General features: G+C 42.5%; 1 protein-coding gene across 4 annotated transcripts in view; it reads right to left on the reverse strand.

The window, feature by feature from the left end:
• Positions 1–27,648, reverse strand: part of CEP128 (centrosomal protein 128) — a 226,961-nt gene that overhangs the window by 35,111 nt on the left and 164,202 nt on the right. For 3 of the 4 annotated variants that reach the window (XM_066612122.1, XM_066612120.1, XM_066612121.1), the window contains 2 exons: positions 23,620–23,669; positions 9,110–9,133 (listed from right to left, as the gene is read on the reverse strand). In XM_066612122.1, coding sequence (XP_066468219.1) covers positions 9,110–9,133; positions 23,620–23,669 — 74 coding nt within the window. The remainder of the gene's footprint in view (positions 1–9,109; positions 9,134–23,619; positions 23,670–27,648) is intronic. The other variant, XM_066612124.1, reaches the window with a different exon arrangement.

The following is a 27,648-nucleotide window of genomic DNA, read 5'->3' on the forward strand; positions in this document are numbered from 1 at the left end:
ATGAAGATTTTACCTTGGTGACTCAATGAGACATACCCCATCAGACCAAGATGGATTTCTAAAATACAGGAATTATGTGCACTTCTAACTTTATCACATTAGCATCTGCAAGTTGTAAATTCAAAAAGTAGTTATAATAACTTCTCCTTTGTGGGAATAACATGAGCTGATCACATAATATAAACATTTGATGGTAATTAACTCATTATTTTTGCTCAAATAAGAAAGAAAACTGAAGTCTTTTTCAAAATGTTCATGTGATGAGAATTCTTAAGTACTTGCAAAAAAAATTAATGGAGATGGAAAGAAGAATCCAGGATTTGCTTTTGATGCTCTCAGCTATTTAGATGGCTCTTCATCAGATAAGTATGTGTGTCTATAGGATAAAGATCAAGGTCACAATCTCGTCTGAAAGACAGGTAACTTGTACCAAGTGGAGGCTGGATAATAACAATAACATGTGCTTCATAGCTCCATCTCTTAGCCACTACATCATCACACCAGCTCTATGATAGGGCTATGGAAAGTATGCACAGATGTCTATTCCCCCTAACAGACCAAGTAGATAGAAATTGGGGGGTGGGGGGTGGAGAGAACAGTGATGTTTTGAGCCTGTGAGAATAATTTGTACACAGGTGCTGCAACCACAGTAAATTGGATCATGCCCATAAAGTTTGAAATTACTGAAGAAATAGGTGTCTGTGTACCTTTGAATGTCACTGTGTTTAAAAGTGAAAGTAGCTCAACAGAAGGCAGTGTACACAAGGATTTTGACACTTGCAAAACCTAATTAGATTAGATTTTTGATAGCATATTAACTCTTGCTTCACAGAAAATGTTGGTATATATAACAGATAATCCATTTAGGCTGCCATTCTGAACACATGTACTGGTAAGTAAGCCCTACTGTACACAGTGGGACTTATTTGCGAATAAATACACATATAATTGATTTGCAGTCTAAAATAGCTTGGGATCAAATACTGTAAGACAAACATGGTGCCAGCTCTCTGTGAGTGACTGGGAAAAATGGTTAATATGGCAGATATGAGAAAAAATAGACTGAATTAATATGCAGATGCACTAGAGAGTATGTGCCACAGGAGTTTAGGAGAAAAAAGGAATGTGTTTGTTCACTGTGGAAAATGCCTATCGTAAGCAATAGCTTCTGGAAAGACATATGTTTATGATTTAATATCTGTTATACATGTATTTATAACTTCTGGAATTGATTATCAACATAGTCACTGAAAAGATGTATTTTTATAACTTAACCTCTGTCATATAAAATTGTACTTTATATGCTTTCCTTTTCCTTGAAAATAACAATTGTTACAACAAAAAGGAAACGAAGAATCCCACTCATTGAAATGTAGGCCAGTTTCCAGGAGAACTTGAAATGCCCATGATTTTTACCACCATCATTTTGGCCAGTGGTATTGGCTGGCCAGAGCTATTCAATCTTCTTCTACGCCAGGGATGTCCAAAGATTTTGGCAGGAGGGCCACATCAGCTCTCTGACACTGTGTCGGGGCCGGGGGGGGGGGAAGAATTAATTTACATTTAAAATTTGAATAAATTTACATAAGTTTACATAAATGAATATATTAAAGATGAACTTATATGAATGAATGAATGGTCTTGCAATAGCTCAAGGCCTATAAAAGGCCTGGCACAAAGCAAGGCTGGCCTTTCCTTTGCTTCCGCTGCTGCATCACAGACGTGAAACAGCAAGCAGTGGAGGAAGCCCTCATCCCACAGCTCACGTGAGAGGTCAAACAGTCGCCCTCATGCTGAGAGCAGTTGCATCAGGCCAGTGTGGGCGCCAACAAATCTCTGGAGGGCCAGAGGCTCATTGGAGAATGGGGGGCTCCCTGAGGGCTGCATTGAGAGGCCTTGAGGGCCGCAAGTGGCCCCCGGGCCGGTGTTTGGGCACCCCTGTTCTACGCTAATGGACAATTAATGCTTAACCCCCAGCCAATGGAAGACTCATGACAGTTTTTCTTTTTTTCAAAGATCTTTGTATGGCTCCAGCTGTTGGACTGTAGAGGGAAACCAACCATATCAGGTTGAAACAGGGTAGCAATACTGTATACAGCCAGTTGCAGCCAGTCATAGCAGCTGTAGTAAGTGTGCTGCAACAGAATCTAGAAGGGGAGTTCTGTCCATTAATATTAGGGGAGAAGTTTGGCTGGAGAAAGGCCAGAAGGGGAAATTTCTTTCGAAAGCAGATTTCAACATAAAAATGGAAAGACAACTGCAATAAGGATGAAAAACAAACGTTATGGCAAGGTACACTAACAGGTAAGACAGTCAGGCAAATGAGAGCAAGGCCAGAAAGAACTTACAATGATAAAAGGACCTGTGAACCCCAAAATATCAGCGGATCCAAGAACTAAGATAGGTAGCTGTATGTGGGGGGGGGGGGGGATTATAGGGACTGATTTAGCCTTCAGAAGGTTGTTTGCATTGGTCTTCAGCATGTCAAGTAAAAAATAAATAAACAGCACCTTTAGGAAAAAGCCTTTTTATTGAAGATTAAGCCACTAGGAATTTTGAAACAAACACTTGTTGGCATTGGAATCCAAGAAAGAAATTACATGACAAAAAATGCTGAACTTTTAGTCTAGACTCCAGATGTCTTTAGATGGGATAAAAAAACACATAATATTACTAAAAATATAAGCCTCCTTCTACATGTGTGGATGTATAGTTTACCTCACTTCACCCTCGCAATCACAGTTTCCTGGGGAAAGTATCATAATTGCTTGGGTGGCAAACCCAGGTTCTCTAATAAAAATGGAGGGGTGGAAGCAAAGTTAACATGATAGGCTGTAAGCCCACTGTGGTTTATCAACAGACCTTCAGTAAACAATTAGTCGTACTTCACAGACTGCAGATTGGAACATCTGTTTTAACAAATCTTACTGTTCTTTAGTCCAGCGCATTATCTGCCGCAGTCAATGGAAGCATGGCTGGATAACCATCTTTGATTCTGTAAGTGATGTCTCACCAGAACTACGGGCCTTTCTGTCACTCTGGCAAGGCTTTAGAGAAGTTATTGTACTAATATTCCAAAGAAGGATTATTTATGTAATAAGCATAAGAAGTATGAAAGTTCCTTGATGATATATAGGACATAGAATGAGGACTGATAAGGATTTCTGAGTATTCCAGAACAATTTTTTCATGAATTTCCTCAAGAATTACAAAACTTCTGTGTTGAATCCCTGTATTCTTGCGTTTTCCCTGGGTTTTGGCACACTTTTGCCCATTTTTTTAGTATTTTGGGCAGTTTTAGCTCACCAACAGTAGTCTGTGCCATGCAGCTGCTGGGATAAGCTTATAGACCAGTGTTTCTCAAACTGTGGGTCAGGACCCACTTGGTGAGTCACAAGCCAATTTCAGGTGGGTTCCCATTCATTTCAATATTTTATTTTTTAATATATTAGACTTTATGCTACCATTGTATGTGTCTGCAATTGGGGAAATGTTACAGACCTGTACTTTTAACAAGCTACTATGTATATTCTTTTAACAATGATAGTCAATGGGACTTACTCCTGGGTGTGTGGGTAGGATTGCAGCCTAGGATTGTTCAAAATGGCCCTGACTGATGATGTTACTTCTGGTTATGACATCACTTCTGGTGGGTCCTGCCAGATTCTCATTCTAAAAAGTGGGTCCCGGTGCTAAATGTGTGAGAACCACTGTTATAGACAGCTTCTGGCCCTTTGTTGCAGATACCATTAGCCATGAGGGGAAATTCAGCTTTTTTTCAGTCCGCATAGTAAGTTCAAAAACTGGAATGTGCCTGCTACTAACAGGCGCATTTTGTTCTACATCTCCATTCAGGGTGTGCCATGACATCATTCCAGTGACTGTATAATTACCAGCACACAGGAAGTTGTGGTAGTTCCCTTCCTGAGGCTTGAGAACCCACTTTGTGGAGCTCAGAGAGGACAGCCCACTTGCTGAACAGCAAGTGAAAAGGGCTGGAGAGTCATTCAGGCAAGGTGACCTATCTAAGGAAAATGCCTAGCTAGAATACCCCAGGTTTTCTGCTTCATTTCAGTCCATTTTGCATAGTCTTCCCAGCTCCCTCTGTCTGATCTTATGGCCTGCACTGGAGGCAGAGAGTACATTCTTCCAAGGCATTTCCCCATTTGGCTGCTTGTCCAATACGAAAAGTGGGGAGCATGCTAAATACTAGGCACTATTTCCTTGGGTCATCTTGCATTCTCTTGAGAATCCCATCTTGTCTTATACACATGAAAGCATAAAGAAAGAAGTAGTACATTTGTCCAAAGGTCGAGTTATGTTGCATTTATTTTTAAAATACTTATCACAGCAGGATATAAAAATGTCATAGAAAATAAAACACAAATTCATCCAATTTGATATATTTTGAAAAGGTATCATAAAATAGGTATCAAGGTCCCAAAAGGGGATAACAATAAATCAAGGGGTACAGAAAAATTTAACTTGAAGGACCACTAAAAAAAAGACAGTCTTCAGTAATCTGCAGAAAGCCGAAAGAGAGTGGGTCAGACGTGTTTCTCATGGGAGGAAGTTCCAAAGTCTGGGCACTGCACCTGAAGAAGACATATCCCACATAACTACCCTTTAAATGAAAGACAAACATGGAGCAGAGCTCCCTGCTGCCTGCAGAGCTTAATTGGTCAGATTTGTATTTCTTATTTCCTCTCTCTTGGAGAGAGCCATGATGGTTCTGGAGTTGAACTTAGATCTAGAAGATCCAGGTTCAGATCCATGCTCAGGCATTAGGTTTCCTGGGTGACCTTGGGCCACTCACTGCCTCTACCTTACAAGGTTGCTGTGAAGAAAGACTGTGGGAGGGAACTGTGTACACCACCCTGAGCTCCTTGGAGGAAGGGCAGTATGTGAAAAATAAACAAACTGGGAACTTTTGTGCACATAAATAGCCCAATACACCATGCTGTATCGTGCAGGGGAGTTTTGGTATGTTGAGGCCTCCTCAGGATAAGGGAACAGTTGTTCCTTTGACTTGAAGAAAGCCCTTGTGGGGCTGGCGGGTCAACTCGGACCTGGATATGGGGACATGCCTGTATTCACAAAAACATCCGTCTGTGTTTCTCCAGCAGTGATCTTAAGTGCTACACTGAATATCCAAACTTAACCTTAACAGAAGAACATAAGAAGAGCCCCGCTGGATCAGGCCAAGGGCCATCTAGTCCAGCTTCCTGTATCTCAGTGGCCCACCAAATGCCTGAGGGAGCACACAAGACAACAGACACAACCTGCGTCCCGGTGTCCTCCCCTTTATCTGGCAATCAGAGGCAGCTTGCCTCTAAAACCAAGAGTTTACACATACCTACTATGACTTGTAACCCATAATGAACTTTTCCTCCAGAAATTTGTCCAATTTCCTCTTAAAGGCATCCAGGAAAGATGCCATCACTACATCCTGTGGCAAGGAGTTCCACAAACTAATTACATGCTGGGTAAAGAAATATTTTCTTCTGTCTGTCCTAACTCTCCCAACACTCAACTTTTGTGGATGTCCCCTGGTTCTGGTGGTATGTGAGTCTCTCTCTATCCGCTCTGTGGATAGATAGCAGTCTGGTTCCATTCTAGTTCAAGTGAAGTCCATCCCTCTTGTACAGGCCCCGCTTGTGCCAAAACGTTCCCCAGTGCCTAATGAATCTAAACCCTTCCGCCCTACACCACTGTCTCATCCACACATTGAGACCCCTGATCTCCGCCTCCCTACCTGCTCCTGCGCGTGGAACAGGTAGCATTTCAGAGAATGCTACCTTTGAGGTCCTGGCTTTCAACTTCCTATGGAGTTTCGTCATGGGGTCCTCACATCCGTCGCAAATCCCTCTCTCTATGTTTCTGATAATCAAATCCCCCACTACAAGAAGCCCCCGACCCCCCTCCTGCCCAGAAGTATCCTGAGTGCATACGGGCCCATCCCCTGAAGAAGGGGTCCCCCCTAGGGGACTGTTTCCCTCCTCTCCAGGATGACATCCTCCAGCCCTGAGACTTCCCACCCGGGCAACTGAGGAGCTGCATGCCTGAGGGTGGGACGAAGCCTGATCGTCCCCGGAAGACTTCCCATGGTCCTTCTCTGCCTGCCTCTGCTTCTCCAGGTCAGCCACCAAGACTTCAAGGGAGCGGACATTTTACCTGAGTCCCTGGAGCTCCTTGCACTGAGGACACACCCATGACTTATGCCCCAGAGGCATACAGTCATACATGTTGCTCTCAATGCAAGACATTAGATAGCCCCCACCCTGCTGCTGGCTGTCTCACTGCATAGTTTTGTTTGTTTGTTTGTTTAGGGGTGCTTAAAAACCTTGCACTGGTTTGCTGCCCTCTTCTCAAGGAAAGAGAAGGGTGGTAACTGGGGCCCTGGCTTCCTTGCCCTGCTGCTGAACTCGTACAGATGCTAAACTCGCTGTGCCTTACCTGGCACTTTGTTACCGAGGCACTGGGTTCCCACACACGCTTCTGCAGAGAGGCTCATGCAGTGGCAGGTGCTAGCTTTATACTCCTAGCTAGCTCCTCCTCCCTCCCTCCTTGTTGATGGAAAAGGGGCTGGTCTTCCCAGGTGAGATTTCCAAAGATCAGGAAAACAACAGGCTGCAGAGTCTGCTGATGGGCTTAATCTACTCTGCAGGCTCCTGAATGGGGTGCTTGGATTTGCCTAATGGGGCTCTGATCAACTCCTAAAGGTCAATGACTATGATCTAAAGGACAATGACTATGTTAAAGTGCCTTGGCTGGTTGGGAACTGGCCCTTCCTAGGTTCTTACCCTCCTAATTCAGTTCTCTTACGCTGGACTGTTTTTTAACCTCAAGTTGGTTTTTATCTGAGTTTAAACTGCACTGGTTTAAGAGTTTTTTGGGCTTGGCAGAACTTACACACTAAGGTTTAAATCCTGTTTTAGGATTTAAAAAAATCCTGTTTTATAAAAAAATAGAGACACTAAGTGTGCTTTCTCCCTCTATTACCCTCTTCTTTGTTTAGTTTGGGCTCCTGCTCACAGGTAAACTCTGGTCAACTCAGAGTGGACCTTTTAGACTTGTTCTCTAGCTCCCTGTCTAAATTAGGCCTCCTGCTATTATTAAGTGTGCACCTTTAATTTATTTATTTATTGCTCTCACCTAGATCCTGCGTCCCAATTTACTGAACCTTTAGATTATGTTCTAACTTAGATTAAGTTTAACTTAATTTTAAGTTAAGTTTAACTTAATTTATGTATACAACCACAACTTCAAATGTACTTGTAGGCCTGTAAATATATAGACTGACATTTATTCATGCATCTCTGGTGTTTGGGTAACATAATAAAACTAAACTTCAAAACTAAAAATCAGTTATGGCTGTATTTTTCATATAGTTTCACTATATTAACCTTAAATTACTATTTAGAAGCTCCACTGCTTCAGCTGCACAGGAAATTGCAAGCTCTCATTTATACTAATGTAGAATTTCTTATCGCCCAATCCACTGCAACTCCCCACGTGGTGATTCAATGGTGCCAGTGCAGCACCTGCTGAATCCCAAGGGGAAGTTTTGACCTCCAGAGACCTCCTTGGGGTAAAGGAACATTTGTACTCTTGCCCCAGGGTAAGCCTCTGTGGGCTCAGTGGGTCACTCAGACCCGTGCCAGTGATATAGCTAGTGTGAGTCTGTGAGGGCAGATCAGGCCTGGGAAGGGGGACAGAATTTGGGTGGACACCATTGCTGCTGAACCTGCCCCCTTCCTGGGCCCAATCTGCCCTTTGTGGCTTTACTGGAGGTGTCTGGAGTCCACTGCTACGCTCTCTGGTGGAGTCATGTTTGTGACAGCTGAAAAGCACGCTATGCCGTTGAAATGCACATTCCATCGGCTTAGCATGCCCTTAGGTTTGGGCCCATAGGGTCAGCAGTGAAATGTTATAAAAAGCAAAGTTTGAAGCAAATTTCAGGGTTCTCTCAACAAACTCCATTCAAGAATTTTCAAGGGAAGCCAAACAAGTTTCTAGAATGCGGATGAAATTTCTCTCAGGTTTCTGCACATTTCTGTTAACCTCAATACATGAAAGAGCATTTTGCTGTGAAATAGATAAACAGAGGCCCTATCACACTATTTGTCTTGGTTCTGGTCTTCAATGTAAGATTCTCTGGCAATTCATTTTGTTGAAACTAAGGAAACAAGTGATCATAGCCCTGCACCTGGCACTGAGTGTGCAATTAATTGCATGGAAAATATTCATTTTGTAGAGAAAGAAACCTGGTTAAAAGGGTAACGGAGAAACTTACAGGATTCATAGTTGTGAGAATTAGATTCAGATTCAAAGCATATTCCCCAAGATTACTGTGAGGTGTGGTGAATATTCATTTTTTCTACATGCAGTAATATGTGAAAATGCCAAAGTAGATGTGAAGTTGAGCAACACAAAGACCAACCTGCTGACATATTTATGTCCAATTGTAATGCAACATCATAGGCACATATACAAACATGTACACACTCCCATTCATCACCCCATTCACTTTGCAATCCATAAAGTCCTACAGGATTATTAGAGCAATAAGCCCAAATACATCTCCTGGATAGAACTCCACAGCAAGGAATAGCACATTTGTTGATGCACTCAGATAGTCTTGAAAAGCAAAAAGCACGTTATGGGGTAAAACCCTGAAGTCCAAATTTTATTTATTTTGATTTGCAGCCTTTCCCTACAACTGTAATTAGCTCAATGACTTCAGCTTCCCTATGGCTATGTGATTTAATTTCTGGTAAAATGAGAATGAAGGCACACTTGTCATTTTAAAAGCACAAACGAATTTGAAGGATTGCCTAATTCATACTTCCAGCTGACCTTTAAAATATAGTCGCCTTTACCAATACATTTCCATATTAAGTGACCTCATATGGCTGTACTGTGCTTTTTACATATTATTTGGTTTATTACAGCCAACTGGCAACAAAAATCTCTTAGAATTTGGTTTATAGTTTGGAAATGCTTTTAAATATACGAGACCTCTTTTCTCTATTTTTTGTTTTTGGAGACTGTGTAAAAACTTTGCTAAAGAATTGTGATAGATTTGAAATAAAAAGACAAGACTTACCATTTCCAATGCCGTTAATCGCTCCTGCAAATAACAACAAAAATTATGAGACAGCATGAAGAGATAGTATCCATAAATATGGTATATACATACTTGTGGTATACACATATCTTACTGCAAAAGTTGACCATATAGGATTGTCCTTTGTGCAGCATACACATTAGTAATTGTTGCTATTATGATTACAGTTGATGAAAATATTCCATTCTCTCTCATTCAGCTTCACTCTTCACCTCAGCTATAGTTCTGTGGCCACTGAACTATTATTTTATTATGCACTGTCTCAAACACCATTTAGAAGAGCTATCCCCCCATGTTTCAGACCATTATTATTATTATTAACAGTATTTATATACCGTTTTTCAACTCAAAGTTCACAAAGCGGTTTACAGAGAAAAATCAAATAACTAAATGGCTCCCTGTCCCAAAAGGACTCACAATCTAAAAAGATGCAAATGAATACCAGCAGACAGCCACTAGAACAGACGGTGCTGGGTTGAGGTGGGCCAGTTACTCTCCGCCTGCTAAAAAAAGGAGCACCCACTTGAAAAAGTGCCTCTTACCCAATTAGCAGGGGTTAACCTGTGTGTGACCATGTGTGATGATGTTATCAGCAGCACCTCACTGGTTCTACTTACTGGCCAAGTGGAGATACAATGCTTAATCAAGATTAGTGCTAACCATGGTTTGTTGCTGTAATACCAGTTGAGACCTCAAGAGTACAGGGAATCCATGACCACACTCACTCATACCCCTGGAGGATGGTTATCACTAATGGCTGATGTTTATCACCATGTCAGCAGAGAGACTAGCTAATTGGGGGTGCAATCCTAACTTGTGCTGAAAACAGACAGGACAGCGGGACTGCGCTGCAACCAGTGCAAGTTTGGGGCTGACTGCAGGCCAGTCTGGGACAAGGGGAAACGTTTCCCCTTATCCCATGTCACACTGCAGCAGCCTCAATGGGTCTACTGTGATCTGTGCCACCTGACAAGGTGGTATAAATCCAAGCAGCCAGGGACTGCCCTGGACTGCCAGGAAATGGGGTCAGTATCCGGCATAACTGCCAGTTCCTGGCCTTGCCTCCTGCTCCCCCACCTGCCCATGGTCCCGCCTGCCACCCTCCCTCCTCCTGCCCATTTTAGGCCCTTATAAGACCTTCTGAAGTCTGGGGAGGATTCCTAGAAAGGAACCCTCGTAGATAATCTGCATTATCTGTAATAAATGTATCCTTGTAATAAATCTCCTTGTAAAAATTTTTTAAAGAACGTGAAGTGCAGGACTTCCAGGTTCATTTACAGGGATGTTGAAAACCCTGTAAATAAAACTGGCAATGCACAAAGAGCATGCTAAGGGTTTGGGATTTTTTCCATAGTGCAGAGGCAGCAGACCGAAGATGGCATCAGGTGATGTTCCAGGCCACGCTGCCTCTTTTTGAAGATGTTTCATGTTACTAAGCAGACAGGTGGTACATTTACACTCTTTTCTTTGGTCATGGATGCCCTTCCTACAGACAAGGCAACTATGGAATGTGCCAAGTGGGTGGTACCTGTTTATATGCAACTCAATATAGTAATTCAGCCACTGAGGTGCAGATCTTTAAAAGAATGTTTTTGGTTCTTTGCATTCAAGACAGGGGGATGAAGTTAAATAGGTTAGTTTCCTCATCATGCACAAACATATATTTGAGCTGGTTTAAATTTACATAGGTTAACCAAGCATTTCCTTTGTGGGACGAAAGGTTTGTATAAGGGGAAGTAAAATTATCAATGGAACTATTCTCAATGTTTCTCAATGGAGGAGTAAATTCATGGGCTAGTCTTTGTAGAAGATTAGTTAAACCTTCCAGGTCCAAAGTAAAAGCAACTGAGTCTTGAGGCACCATAAAATGTAACTAAAAAAGTAATGCAAAACTCTGTTACTTTTGTTGCAACAGACTACCATGGTACTTTCCAAAATTTATTATTATTTCATATATATTTGAGATGTACAGATGTAGACCTGCCTCATTCATTTAACGAAATTTTGGACCCACTTGTGTTTATACAGGTGGGGCCTCAGTATCCGCAGGGATCTGTTCTCGGACCCCTGCAGATACCGAAAATTGTGAATAAGCAAATCTGCTATTTTTGGCCTCTTAAGCCCTCTGAAGGCAACTGGAGCTCTGCTCCAGTCCCCTCTGGAGGTCTTTTTGAAGCCCATAGAGGCTGTGAGCATCCACCTGCGGCCTCTGCAGGTTTCAGAATGGCTGGCAGGGTCAAAAAATGCCTTTTATGACATTCTGAGGCCTGGGGAAGCCCTCCAGGGAACCAGTCTAAGAGACCCGCTTTGAGCCAGATCTGCGAATGTAAAATCCGTGGATAAACAAGCTCCACCTATATATATATATATATATATATATATATATATATATATATATATATATATATATATATATTTTCCTTTACACTCATGTATTAATTTTTGGGCTGGTTCACACAATCACTATTTCACTGCTAGCCCATTTCGCAATGAGATGCAAGTGTGAAGAGATACGAACCTCCAGCGTTCTGTTCAGTGTTCTGCAATGGGGGTGAGAGATCATGCACTTTCTTGCCATATCATCACAATCAGTCAGTGTTAATCAAATTCATATAGCATCTTTCACCAAAAGGGATTTTAAGGTGCTTTAAACAATAATTAAAAACTAGCCAGATAAAAGGAAGACAGGGTAATGACAACAGATTTTATCTCTTTCTGTTCTTCCTTTGTGCCAAGGTTTCCCCATATCTTTGTCCTGTAATGTTCAATATCTGGCTTTCCCTGGGTTTTCTCTGCCTCCATTCCTGTCTCTTTCTCCTCCTCATATCTCTGTCTCTTTCTCCTCCTCCTGTTTCCACGATCACTCCCCCCACCTGCTGCTGCAGGGAGCCTTTAAGGGGCTGGAACCCACCCCAGCTGTTCTGAGCCAGGTGTAGGTTGCCAGTCCTCCTGTCTAGCAGCTGAGAGCAAGTGATGACCGATGACATCATCAGCTATTAGCCACTCAGCTGACCAGCAGGTCCTTGCACTGGCCTGCAAAGCCTTTTTGGGGCTTACACCATCCCACTATATTTCCCCCAATGAGCTACATGGAAAAAACTGCAGTGGCAGATATTTGTAGCATGTTTACCATATTTCATTTTATGTACTTTAAAAGTGATCATTCAGTCTGCATGTAGCTTTATGTGGTTTTTTTAAAAATCCGATTTTAATTAAATTCAAGGTTTCACACTAAGGTTTGATCTGGTTTGACTTTTGTGATCTAATTATTGTGCACTGCAGCAGCCAATCGGTTGTGCAATAACCATAAACTTGATACAGCCCATATGACATGGAGGGATGAGGGCTCTTTCATAGGAGAATTGGAGAACAAGCACTGGTAAAGCAGTTTAGAACACTTTTAAAAAGGAAGTTTGGAAACTTTATGCTTCCATCTGTGAAAGCACAATAGTATTGTTTGGTGATGATCTGGAGGCCAGACTGGGACCCTCTCTGAATTCAAATTAAAGCCCAATTGCCTGTTATAAGGATAATGAACTCAGAAAGAATCATGTCGAGCATGTTCTCTTTTTAATTGGTGCAGCCCGGGTGTAATGAACAAATTTGGCTGAATCTTCCCCCTTTGTGGATAAGAGAGAGAGTTTTCTGGTGTTATACCTGCATTGATCAGTTTGTTTCACCAAGTGAGATGGAAAACTCAGGAGGTTGTCCTTGCAGGAAAGCAAAGACAGCAAATATTCACTACTTGCTCCATGACTGAAGAAGACGAAAACAGCTAGGTAAGGCAAAGGCAGGGATGGTTATACACCTGCCTATGTCTCTGAGTAGTACGAAGTCCGAAGGCATCCAACAGTGTGTCCCTTGGATGAGATTATGCACTGGAGGTTTATGAACTGCTAGTACAAGCACATCATAATACCTGCTCAGGCAAGCAGAGTATATGGGAAGCAAGCAGAGTCATAAAGAAAGCAGTACGACTGTTAATCAGCAATCTTTAAGATTGTGAGCCTTCTGGACAAGGACCTAGTTTTCTCACTCTGTGTAAAACACCCCACACAGTACTGAATAAATCCAGCATCAAATCGTCCCAAAACAGCTGCATTCCAAGGGAAGTGCAACTCCAGCTTACTATTAAAAATCACAGTTCCCTGTCTACCACACACAGGCGGCCCCAGACTCAACGTCCCAGGTAGATGTCACATTCAGAAAAATCTCCTCATTGTTAGTTCCCACTGAAACATTAGCCCTTGTCCCTTAGCAAGCAATTAGCATAACAAAGTATGGTAACCCTTACTTGACATGCCAGCATAGCATTCTTGTTACAATATCATCACAACCCTCACTGTTGGTAACTGAAGGGCTATATCACCATTCTATGAGGCAAGAAACTTGGCACATGACAAAATTCCTATGCAAAAATAACTTTTGCGTAGCAGTCCAAATGAACCCCAGACATATATCATCATGTGAGATGACTCCCCATGTCTGCAGTTCTTTTCGTACAAATGTTGTGAAAACTGTCACCTCCTGGCATGTGCACATGCAGTGCAATGTCTGATCACCAGTGCCTATATGGAAATCACCTGCAGGTAGTATAAGCCTGCACAAATTGTGGCCCACCAAGCAGAATGAAATCCATTAGTCAAGTGTCTTAGCCTGCTACTGACCTGACTACCCCCCTGATTCTGCAGTCCCAACCGGGTAGAAGAAATGGGAGGCTGATTGACTCTCTGATGGGCCACCATATAAGACTTATATACTGCATTCAGTTGGATGGGCTGCAAGTTGTGCAGGTCGGATTCAGTGGAAGTGAAATTGAAGCCAAATTGCAAAGGCTTATGGACAAATTGTGTCTCAGTTGTGCCTCATATTTGAGGAAGTGCTGCCCAGATTCTTTGTACAGGAAGAAAGATAAAGACAGTAAGAATAAGGCTTTCTAATAAGGTATCTTTTCATGCAAGAATGCCACTGAATTGAAGGCAGAGTTCTCAAATTCCCAATTACTGAATAACAAAACCTAATAAGAATGATTGTTTTTATCAACCGAAAAATAGAACCAATTAGTAGATTAGGACGGCTAGAATGTCCATGGCCACCAGTGCTCTGTGATATTTGTTAACATGAATTCATTTAATCTCCAATGGGCTCATAGTACAATGTCAAACAAAGTACTTAAAACCTATTCAAGTCTTAAATTTGACATGAAATGCAATCCCAGAAATGCAGTTGAGAAGGAAATTGAGTTGACTTATATCCATCGTAGTGTAGATCGTTTGCAAACTTACTATAAGACTATACTTTCAAAACAGGTTGTCTTCAAACTATTTCACATGTTCTTCTTCAATAGGAAAGGAAAAAGAGTAAGAAAAGGTTGCAGAAAGAGGTTTGTCTCAAACAGGGACTGGCTACGTAAATACCTTGTTTTTAAACTGAACAAATAGAATTGCTTTAGGAAAACTGTATGGGCTGGGTGTGAATAGGCCCATACTACAAGCTAGTGAACAAACTGGAGACAGATTAGAAATTGTCTATATACAGTTGGAGCCTCTTTATCCGTAGATTATATATCTGCGGATCTGGTTCAGTGCGGTCCCCTGGACCTGCATTGAGCCAAACTCACCTCCACCTGAGCCCTCTGAAGGGGATGGGAGCTGTGATCCAATTCCCTCCGGAGGGCTTTCTGAAGCCCAGAGAGGTAGCATGCATCTGCCTGCTGCCTCTCTGGGCTTCAGAATAGTGACTTTTTCACCTTTTAAGGCATTCTAAGGCCTGGGGAAGCCTCTGAGGTCCATTTTTTTTGCCTCTCTGGGCTATTCTGAAGCCTGGAGAGGCAGCTGGTGGATGTGTGCTGCCTCTCTGGATTTCAGAAAGCCCTCAGGAGCTGTGCTCCACACCCCTTTGAAGGGGTTAATGGGGTGAAGATTGTGAATTTGAGTATCCGTGAAATTTGGCATCAGCGGAGGGAGGATCTGAGAACAGATCCCCCATGGATATTGAAGCCCCACCTGTACACATACTTGTAGCAACAACAGCCCATTTCTTAGCAAAACAGGGGCTCATAAATCTGATGACCCACATAAATCTTCCAATATTTTATTCACAAGTGCAATTTCATGGGACCAATCCAGTCAAGCACAGAAACAGCATCTATACATGGAATATTACACGTGCATCATCTTGGTGGCTCCATTTTGAAAGTTTACATACAAATGAATGGGCAAAGAAAGTCTCCATTTTGCTCGGAGTCCCTGTAGCTGAAGGCAGGAAACTGCAGTAGAACAGAGTGACCTGGCCAAAGACCCATCCAAATGGACTAAAGACGTCTTAAGATGAAGGAGTGCCCAAGAAACAAAGAAGCCTCCTGCCCGGTGTGTTAGCAAACAGGTTATCGGCTGAGATCATTGAATTTACAGAGTTTTTGTGAAGCCTCTGTGCAACTATTTCCACCACAGATGTTCCACAGTTTTGTCAATAGGATAGGTTAATGAGCCCATTTCTTGTATCATTTACTTTGTTCACAGGAAAACAGGTTTGTATATATTATCTCCTTTAAAAAAAAACCCATAAGAATTACACCTTGCCACGCACTAGAACGTGAAACCAAAAATGCGCCTTTAAAATAACTACTTGGTCAAACCAAGTATAAAAAGCACTGTCGTTTTACAGGAAAGGTAAGCAGAGTAAGCAAGGAGGGAGCTGACACTCCCTCTGCTGGACTTCTTCAGTTCCTGCTTCAGAAACCTTCAACAGAGACTATTTAAGAGGGAACACACTGCTCTTCTAAAAGCCTTTTTTTAAAAAAAAAAAATGAGCACAAAAGGAATACATCCAGATTTCTTTGCTTCGATAAACACCAACAGCTTCATTATACAACATGTTCGCATGCCACATTTCAATATAAACATTCTAGACTAGACATAACACAACCATTCTTCCTTTTCCAAAGCTGGCATCGAATGGAACTTTCTGGAGCAAAATGTTATTATCACTAATATCCCGCCAATATTTTTTTGCGTTGTTTGTAGACCTGAATGCTTCATACGTAGTATTTCCGAGAACAGCACAAAGACGTTCTTTTTAGACACAGTCGAAAGCTGTATACACACACTTTACAGCGTGGTAATCGCTTGAGAACACAAGTGCCAGTGGCTCCGCATGGCAAGCAAAAGCAGCTTTCCCATATGGCTGCAGCCATTTCAATCCCTCCATCACAGGCCCCTGAAACAGAGAAAGTGAAGGTGCTGGCATAGTTAAAGCCACTGCAACTGCATGGAGAGGTGCTGCATGTAAAGTATGCCATGCAAGTAGGCCTCCAAGTGGTTGTTTTCAGGGGCTATTGCGCTGCAAGATGAATTTGGGAATTATACCCTAAAGTCTGCCAAATTATACCTAATTTAGGATATTCTATCCCAAATTAGAATAAAGTAGGCATCTTGGGTGAAAGATTTCCTACTCTCCTACTAAAAAAGATAACCATTTTGCTGGTTAGTTCAGATCTGATACCCCAACCACAGCTCAAATTAGACTTCCCAAACAAACCTAAAATACTGGGATGTCATATGAAGTGAACCACTTATCTCTAAACTTCAGGCATTGGGGTGGACAGACCCACTGGTAAACAGAAAATACCTAGTGGGTTTCTCAGGCCATCTGGCATATATGAGAAGATCAATGTGTCACTGCCTTGATCAGGAGAAGATCAGGAGAGGGATCTTAGGGTGGTGGTGGACAGCTTGATGAGTTGACCCAATGAGCAGCAGCAGTGAAGAAGGCCAATTCTATGCTTGAGATCATTAGAAAAGGTATTGTGAATAAAAAAAGCTAATATTTTAATGCCGTTGTACAAATTGATGGTAAGGCCACACCTGGAGTATTGCATCCAGTTCTGGTCACCACATATCGAAAAGGATATAGTGGAAATGGAATACGTGCAGAAGAGACAGACCAAAATGATTTCTAGGCTGGGGCACCTCCATTACAAGGAAAGGTTAGAGTTTGGGGCTCTTCAGTCTAGAAAAAGGTGCCTGAGACATACAAAATTATGCTAGGGATGGATAGAGATGCTCTTTTCCTTCTCACACAATACCAGAACTAGGGGACATCCACAAAAATTGAGTGTTGAGTTAGGTCAGATAAAAGAAACTATTTCTTTACCTAGCATGTAGTTAGTCTGTGGAAATTCTTGCCACAGGATGTGGTGATGACATCTGGCCTAGATGCCTTTAAAAGGGGATTGGACAATTTCTGGATGAAAAATCTGTCATGGGTTACAAGCTATGATGGGTATGTGCAACCTCCTAATTTTAGAAGCAGACTACCTCAGAATGGGAGGCCAACAGGATGCAGGTCTCTTGTTGTCTTATGTGCTCCCTGAGGCATCTGGTGGGCTACTGTGAGATACAGAAAGCTGGACGAGATAGGCCTATGGCCTGAACCAGTGGGGCTCTTCTTATGTTTTTATACCTCAAAAAAATCACAATAATTATGCAATACAGGGTTTGGGGGGGGGGGTCTCTCTCTTTGCTCTACTAGTACCACCAGTCACTAGTGCAAGGTCTAGGGTCAGCCTGTTTCTTGAGCTTTACTATCAATGTGTGAATCCTTCATATGTTTTGGGGTATAAGCAGTCAGCTTCCAAGAATGGGTATGATCCATTCAAATTACCTCCATAGAATAAACTGTAACAATAAGTACCAGAATAAAGATTTGTCCTCCTTATGAGGCAGAAGATAATTGGAGAAACTGCAGATGGGGAAGGAGGCATGACTTATAATGGCCTGTCTCCAGGAAACTGAGGCTGCAATCCTAACCACACTGTCCTGAGAGTAAGTACCATTGAACAAAACAGGACTTACTTCTGAGCAGACCTGGTTAGGATTGTATCCTTAGTTGCTTATCTGCCTCCTAACTTGACCTGGGGAGTATTATCCAATTGTTTTGAAGAAGCATTAGAGACAACCAGAAGAACCTCAGCTTAAATTCATTTATATGAAAGAATATCCCACTTTTCTTTATGGAAACCTTGCACCTCTTTATTATCTTGATGAATAAAGGATACACCAACAAGATTTGCTTTTGTTTTATGTAGTGAGCACAAATCTAGTTAGTTGCCAAAGTTTGGTTTTTTTACAGGCTGATAAATTACTCTTGGAACACCCTATTTGCAGCTTTTATTTTGCTATAAATTTGAGTTTAAAATTAAGTTACACATTTCAGGTAAAACAAAGTGATAAAACTTAATGATCACTGAAACTTAAGTGAAACTGTGTTTTACTAGGTCTGGTACTCTGTTCTCCTGAGATCCGACAGTGCAGTAAATTGAGAAGTGTTAGCCTAATTGGCCGAAGACCTAGCTTACCCTTTGGCAGCATGGCAAGCCCTAAAGATTACAGTACAAAGCTAATTTTATCCTGACTACAATCAGTGAAAGCAGAGATTAAAGACCCATTAGGGTATTCAGTCAACCTTCTAGACAACACAAGATTGTTCTTTTATGGGGAAAGTATTTTCTTAACTTCTGTCCAGCTCTGGTTTCAAGTGATAAGTAATGAACATTTATCTTTCAGGACAGACCTAAATGTGTTTTCTCCTTGGCACGTAATTCAAATTTACTTTTTCTTGGATCCACATACCCCATGGAAGCTAAGGCAGTGGGGCAAAATGTGGGGGACACAGTTGCTGAGTACCAAGAGAGAAAAGGTTGGAAGGCTCAGAATGCCAGATGCAGGGGAGGGCACCAGGATGCAGGTTGTATCTTGTCTTGTGTGTTCCCTGAAGTATTTGGTGGGAATGTAAAAAAAAAAAAAAAATTTAAATTTAAAATTTGAACAAAGTTACATAAATTTACATAATATATTAGAGGTGAAACTTATATGAATGAATGAAGGTCTTGTAATAGCTCAAGGCTGATAAAAGACCATGCGCAAAGCAAGACCGACTTTTCCTTTGCTGCCGCTGCTGCTTCACGTATGTGAAGCAGCAAGCAGTGGAGAGAGCCATCGGCCCGCAGCTTGCGCAAGAGGTCAAACAGTCAGCCCTTGTACTGAGAATAGTTGCATCAGGCCAGCACAGGCTCCAGCAAGTCTTCCAGAGGGCCAGAGGCTCATTGGAGACTGGGGCTCCCTGCAGGCTGGATTGGGGGTCCCCAAAGGTCACAAATGGCGCCTGAGCCGGGGTTTAGGCACCCCTGAGTTAAGGAAATTGTGCCCATCCATCTTTGTCTTCGCTTACTATTAGTAATCAATACTATGTTCCACCATATCGCAATGGATGCCACTGTATTCAATCAGCCAAGTAAAGTTGATACAACTGACAAACAGCAAAGAAAGTGGTTCCAAAACTTGTATTTATTATACACAGAGGGGGGGGGGGTTTGGATGCAATTCTAGGCATGCTTTCCTGGGAGTAAGCCCCACTGAACACAATGGGACTTACTTCTGAGTAGACATGCATAGGATTGCGCATTCTCACATAAACTTATATTGTGTGGGAGAAGCATGCATGTACATATGAAATGTCCCACAGTATCTGGTAAGTTTCAACTAAATGGAGATTGAAAAAAGTATTTTCCCCCTTCAAAACCAATATCCTAGCCTCTGTCCTACACTGGTGAGTGATCCTGTTTCTCATTGTATCCATTGGCTGACTAAGAAACATGATGTAAATATGTTGTTTCTGAGCATATATGTAACAATGCACCTGTGGTAATGGGTGAATGCACGTGACACACTCTGATGATCACAGGAAACGAGCCAGTTTACATGACAAATGTATTCGTATTACACATGTGTGAACATACATGCAGAATGCAAAGAAAGGAGAAGTCACCAAATACACCACCAGTTTAGATGTGTATGAGACAGTAAGATAGGATAGTAGGATAGGATAGTAGAGTCAAAAGCCAAGATTACCAACCCATATCAGTCAGATATGGCAGATCCTTTGGACCGCTGAAGTCCTGTTGCTGCGAGCAGCTAAGCTAGAGGGCCCAACAAGTTTGCAGAGATGCATGTGAAAGCACAAACAGGGTGCAAAGGTGGGTGGATTTCTAAGTGGGAAAGCGTGTTTAGCAAGCAACAGTAGTGAAATCTGAAACAATGCTGTGGTGCTTGAGTCTTGGCGTAGCCAGGTGTAGGTTGTCTGGGCTGTAAGAGAGAAGGCAACAAGGAGAGAATGCATGTAGAGACAATACCTAGTGGGCACTGGACTAGAGCCCAATCTCTCTTCTTTGTGTGCCCGCCCCTTGACTGAAGCAAGGAGAGAAACAGTGAGAGAAGATCCTTATTGGTGGCCCCCCAAATTTAGAACCCTCCTGTGCAGATTACAATCAGCCCCCTCCCTGGACACTTTCTGATGAGGCTTGAATATTTTTTATCCTAGAAATTGCCCCCAAAATAAACAAAATGCTAGTCTAGGAATTCCTAGAACCATCTACTCTAAGGGTCCACATGCATTTTTACAAACTACACTATAGACTCATTATTTCATTTGTAAAGGGTGCCATAGTCTAGATCAAGGCATCACAACCCGTTTCATACAGCAGGCCAAATATTGCGGTATCATCAAGTAGGGCTGGGAAAATCTCCTCTTTGAAAATCTGGAAAGCGACTGCTGGCGAGTATAGACAAAACTCGATGGACCAATGACGTGGCTCAAGATAAGGAAGTATCATATGTTTACCCAGTGCCTGGATACACTTTGCAAGATTTGTCATTGTGAGGGCCATATCATCCACTTATAAAATCAGATTTATGGTTATGAGCTGCTCTGGGAACCGTTATAACTGAGAAGCAGTACACAATTATTTTAAAATACATCCATAAATAATGTTTCTGAAGCCCAGTAACTTTAAATCCAATATTTCTGACCCATACTACATTAAGAACCTGCATATTAACTGCATAGACCCAGCTAACTGAATTGCTACTTTGTTTCGGTCTTTAGGAAGAAGAAAACTGTGTTCAGATATTTAGTAACAAAAATATGGAAAAGGATTGTCAGAATCTATCAAATAAGAAGAAGACACTGTACGAATGTACATCAGCAAGCGCTGATTAATTCAGTCCCAAAACACTGAAGGCATTGCCTTGACAAGTCTCATGAATGCTTGTTCTCCTGTTTGGGGACTCTTGGAAAATTGATGCAATCTCAAGAGATTGACAGAAATGCAAATACTGGAACTTTAAAAATAGGAAACAAGACAGACCTTTGGAAGGTACAGATCTAGAGAACAACTGGATAATTAGAAGTAAACATGGTTTTACAAAGACAAATTCTGCCAGATCTAGACTGGTTTAGTACACGATAAGACTAAATATAGCCAGATTTCAGCAAGAATTTCTGAAAATGACATAGTAAAATTACTATTTTAAGAAACTTGAGTTTGCATTTTAGCCCCAACACATGCAGAAGGAAGTTTCCATAAGGGATTTTTCCCACATCATAGCAGTAACCCCAAAATTCATACCTCAGGGCTGGGGGACCCTCAGGACCAAGATGGGATGTGGCACAGAAGGCTGCCAAGGAAAGAAATCAGCAAAAATTTTTCTCCTTGCATGACCAAAAGTGCCTCCTGTGTCCACAAAAGCAGGATAGAATATATCCCCAAGACTAGAAGCAACTGTCAATTGATGGTACATTATTGGTTAAGACATTGCATTCAGAGACTATTAAATGCATGGAACAGAGGTCAGATTAGAAAGAGTAATGTTCTGCAGGGTTATCTGATGTTGCCCGAAATCTTTTTGAATGATTTACATGGAGGGAGGGGGGGAGTAAACTTATATTTGTAGATGATACAAAAATGAAGAAACTGCTAGCACCTTAGAGAAGTGACTCATGGTTCAGAACTATGATGAACAATATTCATTGTTTTGCTGAGCAAAAGGTACCCACCCGATTAAATAGATTGAAGATGAATATATCCCCTATGCTGGCCTGACTCCAGAAGGCAGGCCTACGTGTGCACTTGCTGATGTTCCATGGTTTCCATAAGCCTCTGTCTGCCCCGACCCTGCACCCTCAATGGCTGCTGCCAGAGCACCGACAGGCTGAAAATTAACTTAGGAAAATATAGAGTTGTGTGTGTGTGTGTTTTTTTTAAATATTGTTAGCCCTTTAGCCTTTTTTCCCCCTTTTCCTCCTGGAGAAGAGTGTTACTCTATTTAGTTCTTAGTACCTTCCACATATGAATCAGTATCAACACAAAGAAACCAATATGAAAATATCAACTTCCAAAATAGGCCCACTAAGTACAGCTTTGGTTGTATGGAGGAAGACCTCTTTTTGCTGATGGGTTGGATCTGCTATCCACAAGCCATGGGAAGAAATGGCTTGAGTTTTGACTGTGGCTACAGAACGTGTAGATCAGACAAATAGCAAAGTCTAAAAACACATGGGAAATGCTACAATGCTGGTTAGCTTGGCAACATTATCTAATTATTGGCTGGCAATCAGCAACCAACACCCACCAATCTAACTGCTGAGCCATCATTGTCAAACCACATTTGGTTCATGGAATGAACTTAGACAAATCTGGATAGACAGAGGAAGCGGAGGAAAAAAAAAACACATGCATTTAATGTATAAAGTTAAAAGGTAGAATATGGGGATCCTGACACCTTACAATGAAATTATCTAATCCAGCAGTTCTCAAATTCCTATTTGGACTTTGAGACAGCAGTAATTGTGGGGGAAGGCCTCAGTGGTGCCGCAGTAACTGCAGCACCACCATGACCAAGGGGCTTTTACACGTACCTGGGGGGTTTCAGTAGCCTCTGGGAGGGTCTGGGAGGCTTGCAGCCTTCTCTGCAGGCCTCCCTACTGCTGAAAATAGCTCTGATTGCAAATCAGAGTCCACTTCTGGTTTTCAATCAAAAACCGGAAATGAGCTCCAACCACCAATTGAAAGCTATTTGCAGTGGCAGGGAGATCCGAACACTGTGAGTCTCCCAGATCCTCTTGGAGCCCAGCATGACCCTCCCGGTATATGTAAAAGCCCCTCGGTTCTAGTGGCGCCACAATCGCTACAGTGCTGTCACTCATTTCTGGGCCACTCCCCTTAAGGGGGAATGACCTTTTTTCAGTTCACTGTTCAGTTCTCTCTGTCCTGAAAGGCATCAGTTGCCCAGAATCTCATGCAGGGAGGGTCTTTCCTCCCTGCTCTTCAAGACTCTTTCTGGAGATAGCAGGGTTTGAACCTGGTACCTTCTACATGTATGGTGTATGAAAACTATTGAGCTACGCCTCTTTCCGCCTTATTATTATATTACAATCTTATCACTGCTCCGACTAATACTTTGTCTTGCCATTTTCTTTCAAGGACCTTAGGGCAGAACACATGGTTTTTATTCTCCTACTTCATCTGCACAACAGCCCTGTGAGGCCCTACTGGTCCAAGATCACCACTGAGTTCCATGTATGATTGTGGATTAGCACTTTGGTTTTTTTTTCTCAGTCATAGCTGGACATTCAAATGACTACACACATACCTGCAGAGAAACTATTTCTTCCTCCTTCCTGAGGGTCTTCTGCATTAAATCTGTATAAAGAAAATACATGATATTTCAGGACAAGACAAATGACATTAGCACTGGGTCCTGGTACAGAAATTCTATGATAAGGCTGCTGCGTTTTTCATATGAAAGAGTAGAAAAATTTGCCTTATGAACTGATGAAAATGGTCAGTGACAAAAAAATCAGGATTACCCCAAAATATAAAAGAGATTGAAAAATCAGCCTCATGGTCTCACAAGAAAGCAGTTAATGGGCCGCTGTGAGATACAGGAAGCTGGACTAGATGGGCCTATGGCCTGATCCAGTGGGGCTGTTTCACTCAGACAACAGACAGAGTCCAGTAAAACGCTAACATCTATTCAATTTTGGTTTAACACTTTTAATCCAGACAACATTTATTATTGTATTCATTACGTTTTCATCCTGCACTGCTCTCAAAGTGTCATACATGATTCTATCCCATTCATTTTATTCTCACAACTATGTGTTAGGTGAGGCTGAATTCAAGTGATTGGCCCAGTGAGTTGCAGCCAAGTAGGGATTTGAACCCAGCCTGACCCTCGAACCACTACACCACACTGGCTGACCAAAATAGCTACATTTATATATAAGCCAGATGTACGATTGGGCACTTTGGACCACTTCAAAAGTACCACTTTTTGCCATTCTGGGGATGTTGCTCAGCAACAAATTGCACCTGCCCCTTACTTGCTCCCAGCACAATATCCCAGGGAGCCGAGACAGGCTAGGACCATATTTCTAGGTGGGGGTGTATGTCTCCATTTATGTCAGCTATGCCAACACTTGGATGGCGCATTCCAGTTGGAGATTGCAGAATGTAGCTCTATGGCTACTCTGAGCACTCTTTTCCCTGACCTTAAATGTTCTAGGAAGGTCAGCCCAGCAAATATTTCAAAGCAAGAACCTCTTGTTGCTCTCTTCTGCAGAGATAATGGCAGAACCAGGGTATCCTGGTTGCTGGGTTATTGTGGTGGAGGCAGCAAGAGTGGGTGCTGTTGAAACACTGAGCAGCAATAGAAGGGAGGAAGAGGGAGCAGGTAAGCGAACAAAGAGGGAGGGTCACAGACACTTCAAAAATATTTGCACAGCTGATGTGAATAACTCATTCTGGGATAAAAACAAGAATCACAAGAGAGTTATAATTTTCTTCAAAATTACGTGAATTATAGGTAGAAGCCTAAATACGGGCTGCTGAAACTATCTCCCCCTAACCAGGAGGGAGAAAAGCATATTTTTCATTTATTTGTTTAGATTATTTTAATCCACAAGTCCCAGAGGCAATGTATAAGCACACATTTAATAACATAAAATATTCAAATTTAAGTTACAAAACCTCTACTAAATATGAAAATCCATGCCATTTGCCAAGTGAGAAGAGGAAATGAAAAGAGATTACGTTTGAGCACACTTTAGTGGCTGGATACGAAATGCTCATCTTTGAGATTTGTAGCTGGAGATTTCATCAGATCATTGCCCATCTCCTCAGATGGGCTGAGCTGCCCCAGAGGAAACCAAGTTAGCAGGATGCATGCTCCAGGTTGCAGAAGCATTAAACCCACGAAAATAGTATCATACCCAAACAGAATATAGTGGTTTTGTTTTACTGTAACAAAGCATGTTAACTATAATTTGTTTTGGTTTTGTAGAAAATCCTCTGCAAACCTTGGTTGCACACATCTGTTGTGTGAAGGATACACATGGATCCCAAGTTGTTCACTTGGTTTTGCAGTGAGTTGGTGCTATGCCTACATTGGTATAATGTGACGACTCTATGTTTTGTGGTTCAATCTCACTGAGCCAGTGTGCTGGTGGAACATGTGTTCCACTTGAGCATGCAGTTGCAAAAGTGTTGTAAAGCGCTTTGCAACAGTGCTTCTAGCCAGTGCACCAGTGGGAAGGTCAGAGCCTCCCCATGTGAGCTGGTACTTGCAGGGGTACCTGCTGGACCAGGTAAGTGTGGTGCAGGCAGTGGCATCACTAGGGGGTGCAGGCGGTGCGGGCTGCACCGGGTGACAAACAAGGAGGGGGTGACATGCACTGGGGGTGACGCGCTAAAATCACAGTGGTTAGGAGTAACCCCATCATGTTATAAACTGTTGGATGTGGAATTTCCAGCAGAATGCAAAGCAAAAAACCAGAGTGAAATATATCCTTCCTATCAAAAGTTATTGGAAAATCCGGAAAACAAAAAATGCATGGAGCCCAATGGAAAGTGAAACTGAGCCATATTGCGTGTTTACTCATGAGTAGGCAAACTTGCCTTAGTCCTTTGGAAAGAGCAGGCAGAGAGGAATCCAACAACACCAGAATGGTCCTGATCCAATGAATGCAGCCCCAAAAAAACACCCAAGAAGGAGGTCCCACTCCAAACTGGCGAATGTATTGAGCCCTATGGAAAAGAAAACTAAGCCACATGGTCGCGTTTACTCATGAGTAAGCAGACATGCCTTGGCTCTTGGGCAGGTCAGACAAAGGGAAATGTGAGGCCACCAGAATGGTCCTGATTTGATGCAACTGGAGCTCAACAACTGCTCTAGAAGGCAGCCCCCACCCCTAAAAAGAATGAAACAGAGGCTTGGCAGGATAAGGTGAATTTTTTTCTGTTTTAGGCTGCAATCCTAGCCACACTTTCCTGGGAGTAAGCCCCACTACTATAACAGGACTTACTTCTGAGTAGACAGGCATAGGATTGGGCTCTCAGACTTGTAAAGCCAGGTGGGTCCTGATAGTGATACGCTTGAAATATAAAAACTTAAATTGAACTGGGTACTGGGTAGGGGTGAAAATCTTACTCTTTTTTTTTTAGGGGGTGTTATTGCAGGCAGTTATTGCCTGCAATAGATGGGACTCATTAGCCCGGGAAGGCAGCTTATCTGAGAGAAGGAAAACTCTGATCCCAAACCTCCACTGCCTTGTGGCTACATCCAGTTATGGAAAAGGCTTCAGGAGTCAACCTCGAGGCAAAATTCGGAGCCGGAGTCCCTAAAGTAGTTCATGGCTGAACGCAGTCACGTTCTGGCAACTCCTGCGATGCCGCTGGAACCAACCGTACTGGCTTCTGCCTTTCCATTGGACCATTTCAGCGATGTGGAGGGGGGGATTTGCTGCATGGGTAACAGTCTATCCTCCATATCTACCTTACCCAGGCTTTGCACACTGGAGAGGATACTGTTCCGGAACCACTATTTAGAGCGCGATACCATAATCTTCCGAGACTGAAGGATGCCAACTGTTCTATTGCAGGCAGGCTACAGAGGAAATTCACTTCGTGGAACAGGGCTGGCTTCCCCTTATTTAACTACTTGTTTTACTTTAATTATAAATAATTATTTATTTTAATTTGCTTTATGATGGGTCCTGGACAGTTTGTCATTCTAAAAAGTGGGTCGCAGTGCTAAAGGTTTGAGAACTGCTCCAATAAGGTGTTAGTAAATTGATACCCTGGGGGGAGGTGACACCACTAGTGACCAAAATCACCAAAATCACAGTTTGTAAAAATACCATCATGTTATATATCAATCAATGTGTAATTTCATGCAGAATGCAATGAAACAAACTGTTGAAATATCTTTATTCTATCAAAAGGCACGGCCAAAAAACCAGTGGGGGCGGGGCAATAGATCACCACGCCCACCACCTGGAGTGTTGTCCCGCCCACTGCATGGGGGTGACGCGCTGGCCTTCCGCACTGGGTGACGCGAACCCTAGTGACGCCACTGGGTGCAGGGGTGGGGGAGGGCTGGGAGGGGCTGGAACAGTGCTGGGGAGAGCAGTGACAGGGCAGGCAGAGCCTTGGAGCACGTGGGATTGGCAGTGCTGGCACACAGCCATATCCTATCCCCTCTTTCGGAGCCTGATCCACTGGCATGGATCAACCTGGAATTGCACCAGCGATATCACTGGCACAGGTCTGAGTTGACCCATTGTGGCTGCTGGGCTTACCCCAAGGAGGCCTCCTGCAGTCAAAATTCCCCCACAGGATG

This window comes from Tiliqua scincoides, chromosome 1, assembly GCF_035046505.1.
Source record: "Tiliqua scincoides isolate rTilSci1 chromosome 1, rTilSci1.hap2, whole genome shotgun sequence".
NCBI lineage: Eukaryota > Metazoa > Chordata > Lepidosauria > Squamata > Scincidae > Tiliqua > Tiliqua scincoides.